The sequence below is a fragment of the Sorex araneus genome, chromosome 4, assembly GCF_027595985.1.
Source record: "Sorex araneus isolate mSorAra2 chromosome 4, mSorAra2.pri, whole genome shotgun sequence".
Lineage (NCBI taxonomy): Eukaryota > Metazoa > Chordata > Mammalia > Eulipotyphla > Soricidae > Sorex > Sorex araneus.
Window position 1 is genome coordinate 89,125,487 of NC_073305.1, and position 15,055 is coordinate 89,140,541.

General features: G+C 42.8%; 1 protein-coding gene across 10 annotated transcripts in view; it reads right to left on the reverse strand.

Moving 5' to 3' along the window:
- The window catches only part of DST (dystonin), a 558,535-nt gene that overhangs the window by 213,193 nt on the left and 330,287 nt on the right, over nucleotides 1–15,055 (reverse strand). For all 10 annotated transcript variants that reach the window (XM_004605867.3, XM_055134251.1, XM_055134257.1 and 7 more), the window contains one exon: nucleotides 9,739–9,905. In XM_004605867.3, coding sequence (XP_004605924.2) covers nucleotides 9,739–9,905 — 167 coding nt within the window. The remainder of the gene's footprint in view (nucleotides 1–9,738; nucleotides 9,906–15,055) is intronic.

Here is a 15,055-nt window from a genome sequence, read left to right on the forward strand (position 1 = left end):
AAATGATCTAGCATCTGCCCCTGGCAGGCAGGTTTGAATGGTGATGGGGAAATTCGAGCAAAGTAGAAAGAGAGTATTGGGGAAATTGTCTGCCATGGAGGCAGGATGAGAACTAAGACGGGGGGGAGAGGGTGAGGAAGAGATATACTAGGGACACTGGTGGTGGAAAGTGCACCCTGGTGGAGGGATGGGTGTTCCATCATTGCATGGCTGAATCTCAAATATGAAAGCTTTGTAACTATATCTCATGGTGATTTAAAAAAAAAAAAGTAATGTGGAGTTCATGCCCAATTCAATCAGCTTAATCAATGGCTAAATAAATATCAGTACTCCTACATTAAAAAAAAATATTCATCTATGCTCTGACCATTCAACTTCTCTAAGTTCATTTGGTAAGGTAAGCAGATAAATTGAGCTTGTCTCATAAACACTCATGACTGTTTTTTAAAAAAACAAATCTTCAACTCTGAGACACTGTTGGTGGGAACATAAGTTGGTAAAGTATATATGGAAAATGGTAGGGAGATTCTTTTAAAAAATAGAAATAAGAAATAACATGACCCAGCAATTCCACTCTTTGTTTTTTTTTTTTTTTTTTTTTTTTTTGCTTTTTGGGTCACACCCAGCGATGCTCAGGGGTTACTCCTGGCTCTGTATTCAGGAATTACTCCTGGCGGTGCTTGGGGGACTACATGGGATGCCAGGGATCGAACCCAGTTTGGCCACGTGCAAGGCAAATGCCCTACCTGCTGTGCTCCGGCCCCGCAGAAACTCCATTCTGAGGTATTTTACCAAATAATATAAAAACATTAGTTTGAAAGGAGCTATGGATCTCTGTGTTCAGAAAAAATTATTCCCAATTGCCAAAACATGTAATCAACCTAAATTTCCAATGATAAACAAGTAGATAAAATAGGGATGACTGGAGCAATACTCAGTTAATTTTTTTGAAAGACAACATACTGCCATCTGTGACAATACAGATGAAACTTACAGTGACTAGGCTGTCAGAAAGTAAAGGACATTCAGTGGGTGCTTTCACTCACTTGTGGGATAGAAAGCACCAAAGCAAATCAACTGGTAAACATGGGGAGGGAAATTAAAAAAAAAAAAACGGAAGCAAACACCTTCAAAACTGATTAACTGTGGTCACACAAAACAGCACCCTTACTTGTGTGCATGTGCGCACGCACACACACACACACACACACACACACACACACACACACACACACACACAAAACCTCCCATCTCTGGGCTCCACAGCCTGAGGGCAAGCCCGGCTTTGAAAGGAAAGAATCACCAAGTCAACACCAATCCACCCTTTATGAGGGAACATTTCAAACCCTACGGGCCTCCTCCCTGCATTAAGTAAACCAGTCCCGTTGAGTTTCTGATGTATGACTAAATCCAAGCATATGGCTGAGTCACGGGCCTCCAGGATATACTATTAAGCAAAATGACTCTGACCACAGTCTTAGAGTCTAACCCTCCCAATTACAGAATCTTTAACCATTTGATTATAATGAAAATGAGGGTCCCATTAATTCTAATTCAAAATCCAAACGATGCGGAAAAGAAAAATAACTGCTACTCAAATGCACAGTCATGTCAGTGAAAAACTCCTAGTCACTTACTAGAAAATATTTAATAGTATGCTCCTGAACACACTCTTCAACAACACTTTAGACCCACATCAGTGATTAAATTAAATTCTGCCGGGAATCTTAAAAGGATATTTAAATAGGGAAGTGAGAAATAGGCTAGGGATTGAGGCACTTCCCTTGCATACAGCAGGCCCTAGTTTATTCAGCAGCATCATGTATGGTTCCCCAGGACTAACCTGAGCACAGAGCACAACAACAAGGAAGAAAATGTCACTGTCACTGTCATCACGTTTCTCATCGATTTGCTCAAGCAGGCACCAGTAACGTCTCCATTGTGAGACTTGTTGTTACTGTTTTTGGCATACTGCATACACAGGGAGCTTGCCAGGCTCTGCAATGTGGGCGGGATACTCTCAGTGGCTTGCCAGGCTCTCTGAGAGAGGCGGAGGAATCGAACCCAGGTCGGCCGCGTGCAAGGCAAACACCCTACCCGCTGTGCTATTGCTCCAGCCCAAGGAAGAAGCTAGTACAGGGAAATCACTGTCCTTCCAAACACACAGCCCTAGAAGCATTTTGGTCTGACCTGTCCTCTACCAAGCCCTTGAGTTCCCTGGCCTTACTGCGCATTTTATTCTGGCCTATGGGTTCGCATTCAAGTCCGTGCCTGTTCAGGCAAACCCATTTTCATACTAAGCAATTCTAGGCGGGCAGGTGCTGCTCTTATGGAACTTGGCCTTCATCAAGGTACAAGGCCAGATATCCACAGGAAAAGACAAGTCAGAGGCTGAACTTCAAGCTGGAAGTCAGAGCTTTCTTTTCCAAAAAGAAGCAAATTAATTTTACTGCGATATCTGAGCACACTCTTGACTACTTATTCATCAAGTTTTTGTCATGGCATCTGTTTTTTGTTTGTTCTGTTCTTGAAACATCATGATTTAAAATACTGTTAATGGCAGGGTTTCTTGCATGCAATATTTAATATCACACCCTCCATGAGAATTTCCCCTTCCCTCCACTACTATCCCTGGGCCCCCTACCAATCACCCACCACCCTCCGCACCCCCGTCCACAGTAAGCCAAGTTCAAGTTCTGTCAATCAGTCTTCAGGTTCTCTGGTCCTTAGCCATTTATTGTTCCCATGTTATATTTCTTTATAGGAGAAAAAGATCAAAAAGATGCCACAAAATTATCTGTCTTGTGTGGGCATACATTGGGATATAAGAGAAATCATTCTGTGACAGCCCTTTGATTTAAATCCACCAAACCCAGCCCTACTTGCTATTCTTTTAAATGAAAGCCAGTTAGGGGGCAATAAGAAAGGCTTATTTATTTAGTCTAAGATCTCTTACCAGCTGTGGACTTTAGTTAAAAGATTTTAAAATACTTTTATACAAACAAAACAAGCAGGAACTAGCATATATGTGTGCATATATATGTGTGTGTATACTGTTTTTTCATTAGAACTTCCTTTTCATTGAAAACTAATCAGAACAGACATAAAGAGAACTGGTGCCAGCCTATGCCAGCTGGTACCAGTCTGTGCCTATCAGTGCCAACCAGTGCAGGCCTATGTTAGACAGTTCCAGGCAGTGCTTCTTGTGCCAGGTGGTGCCAACCTTGTTGGGCATCGCCGGCCAAGAAGCAGCAGTCCTGTGAAGACTTTGCTGGTAGGGCCAGGCATAGAGGACAGGTGTATGCAACTGAAGGTCCTCTGCTTGATGGTCATTTGCCTGGGCTGCAAGGACAGGCTCCTATGAGGAGAGACTATTTGTCATTTTATTTTGGTTCTTTACCTATCACAGGAGAGAAATCATCCAGTATTTGTCTCTGACATCTTATGCTAATAACACTTATTAGCATAATTGGCACATATATTTGTTTATTCATTTAGGCATGATGAGGCTGGCATCACACCCAGTATTTCTCCCAAGCTCCCCCTGATCTGTGCTTAGAGGTTATCCCAATAGTGTTCAGAGAACCCCATGGTGCCAGGGATCCTTGAAGTGGGGTCATTCGCATACAATGGGAGTGGCTTACCCCCTCCAGCCCAATGCTGATTTACTTTTTAATGAGTGATACTATTTTCTTTTCTTTTCTTTTCTTTTCTTTTTTTTTTTGCTTTTTGGGTCACACCCGGCAATGCACAGGGGTTACTCCTGGCTCTGCACTCAGGAATTACTCCTGGCAGTGCTCAGAGGACCATATGGGATGCTGGGATTCGAACCCGGGTTGGCCGCGTGCAAGACAAACGCCCTACCCACTGTGCTATCACTCCAGCCCTGAGTGATAATATTTTCTAATTCAGAGAAATCTTTGTAATTCTACTTAGACATACAAATTTGCCACATAAAAGACAACATATCCCTCTTTCCATTTATTGCAGTAATCACAAGTTTCTTTCTGCTAAACCTTCATTCCCTCTTATGATTCCTCTCAAGCAAGTATTCCCCATGTTAATAATTGGGTTTCTTTTTCTTTTTTCTTTTCGAGCCACACCCAGCAATACTCAGGGGTTACTCCTGGCTTTGCACTGAAGAATTACTCCTGGCAGTGCTCGGGGGACCATATGGGATGCTGGGAATCGAACCTGGGTCGGCCACGTGCAAGGAAAATGCCCTAGCCGCTGTGCTATCGCTCCAGCCCCAGACTTAATAGTTGGAGAAAAGCCAAATTATCATACTACCTTAGCTTTTTTTTTTCTTAGAGAGTCAAATACCACTGCCACACTGTCCTGTCATGTTTTTCATCGACTTGCTCGAGCAGGCACCAGTAACGTCTCCAAGTGATACTTGTTGTTACTGTTTTTGGCATATTGAATACGAGATGGATAGCTTGCCAGGCTCTGCCCTGCGGGCGGAATACTCTCATAGCTTGCCGGGCTCTCCGAGAGGACAGAGGAATCAAACCCGGGTCGGCCGCTTGCCAGGCAAATGCCTTATCTGCTGTGCTATCGTTCCAGCCCAGAGATGGAGTACAGGGATTAAAATGCTTGCATGAGGTGCCCACCCGATTACATATCCTATACTGGAGGGTCCCCCAAAGCCTCCCTCTCCCCCAATAAAACTAAATAAACTATCTTGGGGGCTAGGGCATCTGACTCAGTGGTAGGGCACATGTGAGAGGCTCTGGGTTCAATTCCCGGAACACCACTAAGAGGGACCCCAAAGCCCAAATCAGGAGTCGCCCTACCTCCTCTCCCACACACGTAGCTGAATGTGATCCCAAAATAACAGCAACAGAACTGCCCAGGGGTGGGGGCACACGCTTGCACATAGTAGCCCTCATGGGTCAATGGCAGGGTTGCCCGGGTTCTCTGGGCACTGCCTGGGGTGACCCCCAAGCAGAGTGCTAGCAGTAGTCCCCGGGGACATGCCCTTGTGGTCCAGAAACCAGCCAGCCCAAACCAAAAGGGGTTCTGTTATCTTTTTCCCTTTGGGGGCGGGGCAGAGTACACTGGGAATAAACCCAGGGCCTCACGTGGAGCAGAAACTCTACCACTGAGCTACACCCCTGCCGTCAGATCTCTTTATATATTTACTTGTAGCAAGTGGATCTGTTTTCCATACAGCAGCAGTAGCAAATTCCCTGTAATAGATAATAAAATGTTTTGTTTGTTTGGGGGGCCACATCTAGTGTTGCTCAGGGATCACTCCTGGCAGGGCAAAAGGGGTTGGCCATGTGCAAGGCAACTGCCCTACCCTTTATGCTCTCTCTCTAGGCTCCTAACACAACGTAATTTAATATGGTGCCATATGTAATGATATATGACTATATCACTGTAACCCTGTTGCTCATCGATTTGCTTGAGCGGGCACCAGTAACGTCTCCATTGTAAGACTTGTTTGTTACTGTTTTTGGCATACAAATACGCCACAGGTAGCTTGCCAGGCTCTGCCGTGCAGGTGAGATACTCTCAGTAGCTTGTCGGGCTCTCCGAGAGGGGCAGAGGAATCAAACACGGGTCGACCGCGTGCAAGGCCAACGCCCTACCCGTTGTGCTATCGCTTCAGCCCATAATAATATATATGTAATAAAATATGAAACCAAATGAAGACATGGTGGTCTCAAGACAAATATTCTTTTGAGGTGGCAGGCACACACGTAAGAGCTCAGGGCTTACTCCTGGCTCTGTGCTCAAGGATTACTAGGGATGGGTTTGGGGGTACTGGAGTACTGGGGATTGAACCTTGGTCAGCCACATAAAAAGGGCATCTCAGAGTTCCTAGAGTTCTGTTGTTTTTCATTTTTCTGGGGTCTTGTTTTCTGGTTTTGGTCTTGTTTGGTGTTTTTGAGCCCCACACAGCGGTGCTCAGGTACACTCCTGGCAGTGTTTGGGGGACCGTATACAGTGCTAGGGATCAAGCCCAGTCAGCTGCATTCGAGAGCAATACCTTCCCCAGGTACTCTATCTCTGGCTCCTATCTGCAATTTGTATCATACTTTGCATTCTGCCTGTACCTAGAGAGTCAAATAAAATGATATAAATTATAAAGCTAGTTACCAAAAAAGTTAAAACAAGTGCGTTCATTGTAACAGTTAAAGTCAAACATGTCACATATGACAAAATTGATAGAGATAATTATCAATAAAATAACTGCTAAATAAGATATTTTTCTCTGTAGCAATGTCGTCCCATTGTTCATCAATTTGCTCGAGCGGGCACCAGTAACGTCTCCAACTTGAGACTTGTTGTTATTGTTTTTGGCATATCAAATATGCCACGGTAGTGTGCCAGACTCTGCCGTGCAGGCAGGATACTCTCGGTATCTTTCCAGGCTCTGAGAGGGACGGAGGAATCGAACCCGGGTCAGCTGCGTGCAAGGCAAAGGTCCTACCCGCTGTACTATCGCTTCAGTCCATTTTTTTTCTAAGTGTGATTATTAGTGTGCAGTGTCCAAACCTCTGCCACTATTCTTCTTTTGTTTCTTCTGCTTTTAAAGTAAATCAAACCACTGAACAGTAGAAAACATGTAATTCAATCTCATCCATTTAATTGTTTTAGATCATGTAAGAAATGTAGTCATCTGATTTTTTAATTTAAAAGGAAAGAAAGGTCTGCGAACTTCAGCTAAAAACGAAATCACAGCAGTAATTTATTAGGTACCAGATAACTGAAAAAAACTTCCACAACAAAAAAATTCTCGTAATCCTTTAAACCTGACATACAGTAAATGAGTTCTAACAAAAGAAATTAGCAAACTACATAGCTCAACGTTGAAGTTAAAAAGGTTTTAAAAATTATCACTCTTTAGTATTAAAAGTCACACTCACATGATTCATATTTCTCCTAAGGCAATATACATTTGTAATAATAAAATTTTCATGGAAATTTTAAGATTTTTGATGCATACTATAACTTTATTAAAATACTGAGAAAAAAATGTGTGGCATACAAACACACACACACATCTGTTTATACTTTGTAACTACTGAGAAGACAATGCTTAGAAATTACTGTTTCTAAATCTAGTTATATATTAGATTAGTTAGCTTCTAAATGTTTTTCTTCTACCTAAAAAATTCCAAAGAGCCAATCTTTCATGATGCCTCAGGACATAAAGTATACAATCCAAATATGCTAATTCAATGACGTAGACCTTATCATCCCCGCCACAGAATGTGACCAGCTCCCTTGCCTTCTACTGGCCTCCTATTTTAAATCACGTGGAAGTGTGGTGTGATAATCACAATGTCTGTAACCACTAAACCATTCTGGCACCATCACTTAGGGAACCCTGGCAACTTTCTTTTGGACAAGCATAGGTAAACGAATCCTGGGTTTTCTTTTTAATTCAGTAATCTAACATTCCGGACCTCGAGGCTGAGGCTTGTGCAGGAATGAAGTCCCACAGAACCCAGATAATGCTGAACTTTGTGACCTTGGACTCTGGACTCCATGGGACCTGGAAGCAGAGATCCTCTGCCTGCTATCCCCCAATCTCAGTGACCCAGGGGTCACACTTATAAGCCACACCCTGCCACACCCTGCTGGAACCAAATAATCTCCTCATCAGCCACCCTCAAGATCTTCTCAATGGCTGCTCCTCCCAGACGGGAGTATAAAATGAGACCCTCATAGTCATGCCACCAGACTCCACACTACACTGTTCTCACTCAGAGTGCCCCATAGGGGGGGCGGGTGAGAACCCTCCCCATCCCAAGGGACCCAGCCCTGGCAACTGATCTCCACTATCCAACCACCACCAAGCTCCAGGCCGCTTTGTGGCCACACAACACATTATAAGACACTTCCTACCCATTTTCCATAATTAGCATGCCATATTTGATGGAGTTCAGACAGTAGGCAACAAATCATATATATATGTATATATATACACACATATACATTTACATATATATACATATATATATTTACCTCTCAGAGATCCCGGCAAGCTACCGAGAATATCCTGCCCCCACCGGCAGAGCCTGGCAAGCTACCCGTGGTGTATTTGATATGCCAAAAACAGTAACTATAGGTCTCATTCCCCTGACCCTGAAAGAGCCCCCAATTGTTGGGAAAGATGAGTAAGGACAGGCTGCTAAAATCTCAGGGCTGGGAGGAATAGAGACGTTACTGGTGCCTGCTCAAGTAAATTGACGAACAATGAGATGACAGTGACACAGTGATACAGTGAATCTTACACTCATCTGTACTGAACTGCTGTTCAATAAAGAAAGGAGACTGTTGTCGTTGTTTAAAGGGGCATTTCAAGAAACGACAATTTTTTAAGGGCTAAAGTTTCCAAAATAAAAAATTGGAGAGAAAAGGCAAAAGAAAGGGGAATGAAAAGAAGAGGTGGAAAGGAGGAAGGAGGTGGGGGATAGAATTTCAAGTCAAACTGAAGTGGATTGGAATCAAAGCTCTGCAGGTTATTACAGAAGGACCCTGGTGAATCTTAGGTCCTCATCAACAAAACCCGGGTAATCATTCCTGCTTTGGGAGACTATGTGAGATCTGACAACAGTAATACATATGAAACTTAAACAAGTACCTCACAAACGGAAAGCATTTAAAATATAAACTACCCAAGTAATCGTTATTTTCATTTTAATTATACAAATTTTTCAGCTTGATGAGTATACAGTTTCAACATTGACTATCTAGGAATCCTTTCAGTTCTTCAGAAACATAATAAAATCTTTGTAACACTAGGAGAATAACAGAGATTTAAAAGAATACTGTATCACTGTCATCCTGTTGCTCATCAATTTGTTGGAGTGGGCACCAGTAACATCTCCATTGTGAGACATACTGTTTTTGGCATATTGAATACCACAGGTAGCTTGCCAGACTCTGCCATGCGGGTGAGATACTCTCGGTAGCTTGCCGGGCTCTCCGAGAGGGGCGGAGGAATCAAACCAGAGTCGGCCACGTGCAAGGCAAATGCCCTACCGCTGTGCTATCACTCCAGCAATGGATAACACATTGGACTTCTAATTCGAAAGAGTACAGCTTCCAATAAATATTTTCTAGAACTAGCTCCTTGGAAGGCAAGAAGAGCAGAAGGGCTCCCCATGCCACATTTGAATACAAAGTCTGCCATTTACTGGCTCTGTGTCTCAATTTCCAAACCTCTTAACTGAAGATGTCAACCTCCCTTTAGAGGTACTGTGAGAATTGAAAGAATACATGTAAATTAATAAGGGTATTAGCTGGTATTTTGCAATGCAAACAATTTATAGTAATTCTGACCAGGAAACCTGTATCATCATGCAAAAGTCTCTGTAAAGATCAGCTCCTCATTAGACTAACTAGACTAGGGGCTTACAATTTGGAAACTTATGAGTTCTTAATCAAAAATAAGCCCTTATGTTGCAACTCATTCACTGTCCAAAGACACAATTCTGGTTAAGCTACACGTAGATTCTGCATATCAGAGATTACTATTTTCTAAGCTATCGGCAAAATACAAGCACATATTTTATTTCCATGCCTGCATGAGTACACTACAGTTCAGAGTGAGGATCTCTGAGTGGTGGGAATATGTTATTTTCACTTGCCCGCATTTTTAAAGTCTTCTACCATGCCTGTAGGTCATTTCCAAATGAATAAGAGACTGAGTATTTGAAAATGATAGCAAGATTCCTCATATATGTCTAAAGGGGGAAAGGCTTGCAAATTCCATACCTGTATCTGTGAATGATGGCATTGAACAGTTTTCCATCTCTCCAGCAAGTCGTGAAATTTTCACACCGAATTCCAGCATAGCCCTCGGTGGCCTGCTGAGTCCACAGGAGCAATCTCTCTTTCGCCGACATCGCCTCTGATTCTCCACTGACATGGATGTCAGAGATCTAAATAAAAGAGAAGTGGCAGACCATGAGAAAGGAAACAGCGCAGAAAGTTGACCATTAAGAAAGGAATCTTAACGCACATTTAAGAACTTATTTTGCATCGAGAACTTTATAAACACAGCTCTTCCTTGCAAGCTAAGTCTATTTTTGTAATCTACTCATAAGAAAACTAAATTTCAAACAGGTTAGACTGAAAAAAATTAGTAGGCCAACCCACATAATTAAACTTTGTAGTGTCCTCACAGCACTGAACATTCCATATCCTTTACATTTTGTATTCTCCTCTTAGCCCTGAAAATTCAAAATACGGAAAATTCAAATTTCAGTATAAAATACTGAAATACAAAATACAAATAAAATACTGATTTTTTTTAATTTAGAAATTTTTTAAAAATTTAAAAATTCTATTACCCTTCACACGTCTGAGTTTTTTGGTTATTATTATTATTGGTGACATTGTTATTACTGTGGGGCCAAACTCAGCTCTATTATGAACAAGTTTATAAATCATAGTGTCTTAATGAAGAAAATGTTTAAATATAACGATGATAGGGAAAAAAATTTAAAGCAATGTAAGCTGGGGCCAGAGAGACCGTCAATGCGTGCATTTCATAAGGGATTTAAATGCAGGTTCAATCCCTGGTACTGAATATGGTCCCCTGAGCACTGTCAGGAGCAACTCCTGAGCACTGAGGAGGGAGTAGTCACTGAGAATTAACAACTGTAACCCCCAAAATTATTAATAATGATGATGAAACAATATAAGAAAATGCTTTCTCAAGTTCAAATGGATGAAAAATAAAACCTACTAATTAATCTAGATTACTACCTCCAAAGGCAAATTTGACCCAAAAGGTATTCTGTATAAATAACAGAGGAAAAAATAGCACCCTCTTCTGTTAATGAAATTATACAACAATTTGGCCTGAAGTCTAACTTTCTCATGAGTCCTGGATCAACTTACTCCACAAAAGACCATTTGTTGCTGAATCTTCCCTATACTTTGTTTTCAACATACTTTTTGAAAACCTCTTTCCTTTAAGTATGGAAATAATACATAATGTAATATAAGATCAATAGGAAAACAGGTCACCGGTTTGCACAATTCACATTTTCCCAAGAATCCTAATAAAATTCCCACTTAATCTGCTGACAGTGATATTAAGATACAAAGTGACTTTAATTGAGGTCACATGGCAATTCCAAAGCTGAGATTAACATCAATGAGCAACTGTTCCCGCAAATCAGTTGAGGGTAAAAAGCTAAGGGATCAAGAAGACAGGTGGCACACCAGGACCAGGAGGTGTGAAGAAGAAACTGGACACAAGACACAGGGATTTCCAAGTCATTTTGCCACAGGAAAATAAAATCTTCAAGTCACAAGACTGGGCTACCAGCCTTGGTGACTAGTACCCTGGCTGTGGATAATTCATTTCATATCTGTGAGTCAACTTCCTCGTCAATAAAATTAGAAAGGCGGAGGTGGAAGCAGATACTGTTGAAAGCTCTTTTTAGTCTAAAGTCTTACACTGCAAATACAACACCGAAATCAGAGGTCAAAATACAGTTAAGCAACTGAAAGGAAAGAATAAAATACCCGCCATGAGACTAAAGAACACTTTTTCCATGAGCAATGCTGGGTTTAAACAGGAAATTCCCTATTCTTTTTCTTCTGGCTGTCCCAATATTCAGGGGCAGTCCAGGGACACAGGTGAAGAAAGTGCAGTGGTCAAAGCCCATGCAGGCCTAGGAGACCCCAACCCAGCCCTTGGGGACAGCAGCAGGGACCACAGCCCACACCCTTTCTCAGGAGCCTCGGCCTGGCCTTGCCCTGTGGTGCCCCATTCTCAGCCTTGCCTGATTCACTCCTGGACAGACACGGTGGCTTGAAAGAGAAACAAAGCCTGTCAACTTAATCATCTTTCAGGTAGAAAGAGAACTTCTCTCACGTAGGACTTAGAGATACACAGCAAGGTAGGGACAAAGGGACAAAGGCAACTGAGTTTGAGGAAGGACATGTGGAAAGGAAGGTACATTGGGGTCTTCGGGGGAGGGAGGTGGGTACAGTTGAGGTGGGTGTGCTGTTGTAATTACATGCAAGGGAGACCATTATTAACACTATTGTATATCACGGACTGGAGTGATAGCATAGCGGGTAGGGTGTTTGTCTTGCACATGGCCGACCTGGGTTCGATTCTTCCGTCCCTCTCGGAGAGCCTGAAAGCTACCAGTGGCATATTCGATATGCCAAAAACAGTAACAAGTCTCACAATGGAGATGTTACTTGGTGTCCACTCGAGCAAACTGATGAGCAATGGGATGACAGTGACAGTGATATAGTGATTGTACATCACAAAATTTGTCCAATTAAAAAAAATTAACCAGGGCTGAAGAAATTGTGCACTTGTCTTGTACACAGATGACCACAGTTCGATCCCTGGCACCTTCTATGGTCCCCAGAGCCCTGCCAGGAGTGATCCCTGAACACAGAGCCAGAAATAAGCTCTAAATACTGCCAAGTGTGCCCCACAAAAGAATTAACTATCTTTCATAGAAATTCACGCAAATTTCCAAAGCATGACTAAAAAAAACAAACAACCTATGTGCCTGAACACATGGCATCGTGTACATACTAAGGCTTTTTGATGTCGTTGTTCTTTTAATGGTGTGTGGGGAGAACATAAAAATCTCCAATATTCTTCCCTCCAACAAACCAGGCTCTATCAGATTAGAGTAGAGCAAGCCCTGGTATAGTGAGACTAGAGAAAAGCAAAAAACTAACTTCGTTATTCTCTCAATTATTTTCCCGTAAAGAGGGATAAAATAAAAATGCTTTTACATATTTATTTGTTTGGGGGCCACATCTAGTGGTATGAGGGTAAGGATGGGGAGGACACTACTCTGGTCTCTGTGTTGATGTGTCACTTCCAGTGGTAGCCAGGAAACCATTTGGTGCCAGAGATCAAGTCCGGGCCTCCCACATGCAAAGATGTGCTCAGTCCCTTGAGTTAACTCTCTGGCCTAAAATACTTTAAACGTGCTGCTTCAAAGCCACCAAAATCTATGGGAAAAATGGGTGTAAAGTGACTTACCCGGGAAGATGCTGTGGAAAAAAAAGTTGAACCTCTAGGCAAAATTTTACAACCTCTTAGTCTACAAAATACAAAACCAACTGCTTTGGGAACCCATAATTACAAAGCAGGTACCACACAGGTTGTGTTTATAACTATACAGAGCAAAGGAAGACGGGCGGGGTGGTACGGTGGGGTGGAGAGAGATACCATTTTCTGCTGGATCAAGAACATTCTATGCCTGTTCTGTCACAGACAGGCATATTCGATAGCAGGGAAAGTCAGTACTTCCAGTACTACATGGAAACAGCTAACATTTGCATGCTGCTCTATATGTAACCAGAGGCGGGATAGCTAAGGGTAAGGAGACTAGACATCTGAAAATGAACTGAATGCTAACCAAGAGGAAAAAGCTGCATAAAGTAAGTTTTCAAAAGATTGTTAGTTTCAATTCTGTCCCACTGATTTCAATATAACAGATTTTAGTCGCATACAATACTCCTTACTGAGATACATGTATACTATTGTAATTCAAAATTTTGAGATCCATACACAGGAACCAGAGAGACAGATAATACGGGAGGCAAGGTACTCGCCTCACATGCAGTTGACTAGGTTCAATCTCCAGCAGTTTGTATGGTCCCTAGATCAGAGAGCTAGGAGTAAACCCTGAGTGTAACTGGGGGGGGGGGGAGGGGGGAGGAGGAGGAGGAGGAGGAGGAGGAGGAGGAGGAGGAGGAGGAGGAGGAGGAGGCTGCCTGGATTCAAATGCCAAGTCCAAACCGTTAATGGGATTATTACCTTGAGGTATTTATACAACCCTAGAAATATTATCCCGTTAATGGGATTATTACCTTGAGGTATTTATACAACCCTAGAAATATTATCTTCCTCACTTGGACTTTTTTTCCCCTCTTTTTTGGAGGAGATTCCTCATAAGTGGTACCCAGAAGTCCCGAGAGATATTCCATGTGTTTATTAGCCAAGTGGGTCAGTGGTTCAATGCAACGACCCAAGGCTGCAGGGCTGCTTGGGCCTTCCAGTCACCGCTAGGGCTATCCCCAGCCCTATGGGGGGACGTTCAGGGCTGTGTCCAGTGACACTGAGGTGCCCTGTGGTGCCGAGAACCAAATCAGAGTCAGGCACAAGTTAACCCCTGTCTTTCCTATCTAGCTCCTGTCTGGCTCACTTCTGAGATTTAAATGATGACATCATACATTCTACCTGCTTAACAGGTTGTCATGTTTCAAAACAAAGAAAGAGTATAGTGGGTAAGGCACTTCCCCTGAATGCAGCTGACCCGGGTTCAATTCCCGACATCCCACCTGGTCTCTCGAGCACTGTCAGGAGTAATTCCTGAGGGCAGAGCCAGGAGCAACTCCTGAGCATCACCAAGTATGCAAAGTATGCAACCCCCCTCAAAAAAAACAAACAAAATACAAACAAACAAACAAAATACCAAGGTTATAAAGTTTAGATAAAATAAGTCACACCAAAGACTTAGCATAGAGCATGTGGAAAACTATAAATATGAATTTGCCCCACCACAGTTTTATCAGCAGTGGACTGCTGTTTAAGGTCCTCTCGCCATCAGGCTGCCAATTTGTATCAAACACAAACAAAATACTTTATCCCAGAGTTCCTTTAGGAAACTTGACGCCCTCATGCCTCATGTCCAGATCATCCCTGGCCGCCAACCAAATGCAAGCTCTTCCTGTCAGTGAGCCTCCCGTGCCCTTATTTCATCTCTGCTTCATCTCTCCTGACCCAGCTTGCCACCACTTCCCAACTGGCCAGAAATATCTCTTCCCCGGTGAGCAAAAGCTCTGACACCTCCAGTACCTTCCACAACTTCTGCCTTTCACTTCTGCTCTACCGTATTCCTCTTCGTAAAAATGCTCCAGTGTATCCCAATTTGGGGTACTGAGCTGAGTGTATCCCTGTCTCCACCGGGCAACCCATCCTCCCAGCCGTGAGTGTCTCTCCTCCTCAGTCACTCACACTGCAGTTCAACTGGAACTACTCAGCTCAGATTATCTCCCTCCTGACAGCCATTTCCTGCTCTCCTAGCACTTTTCA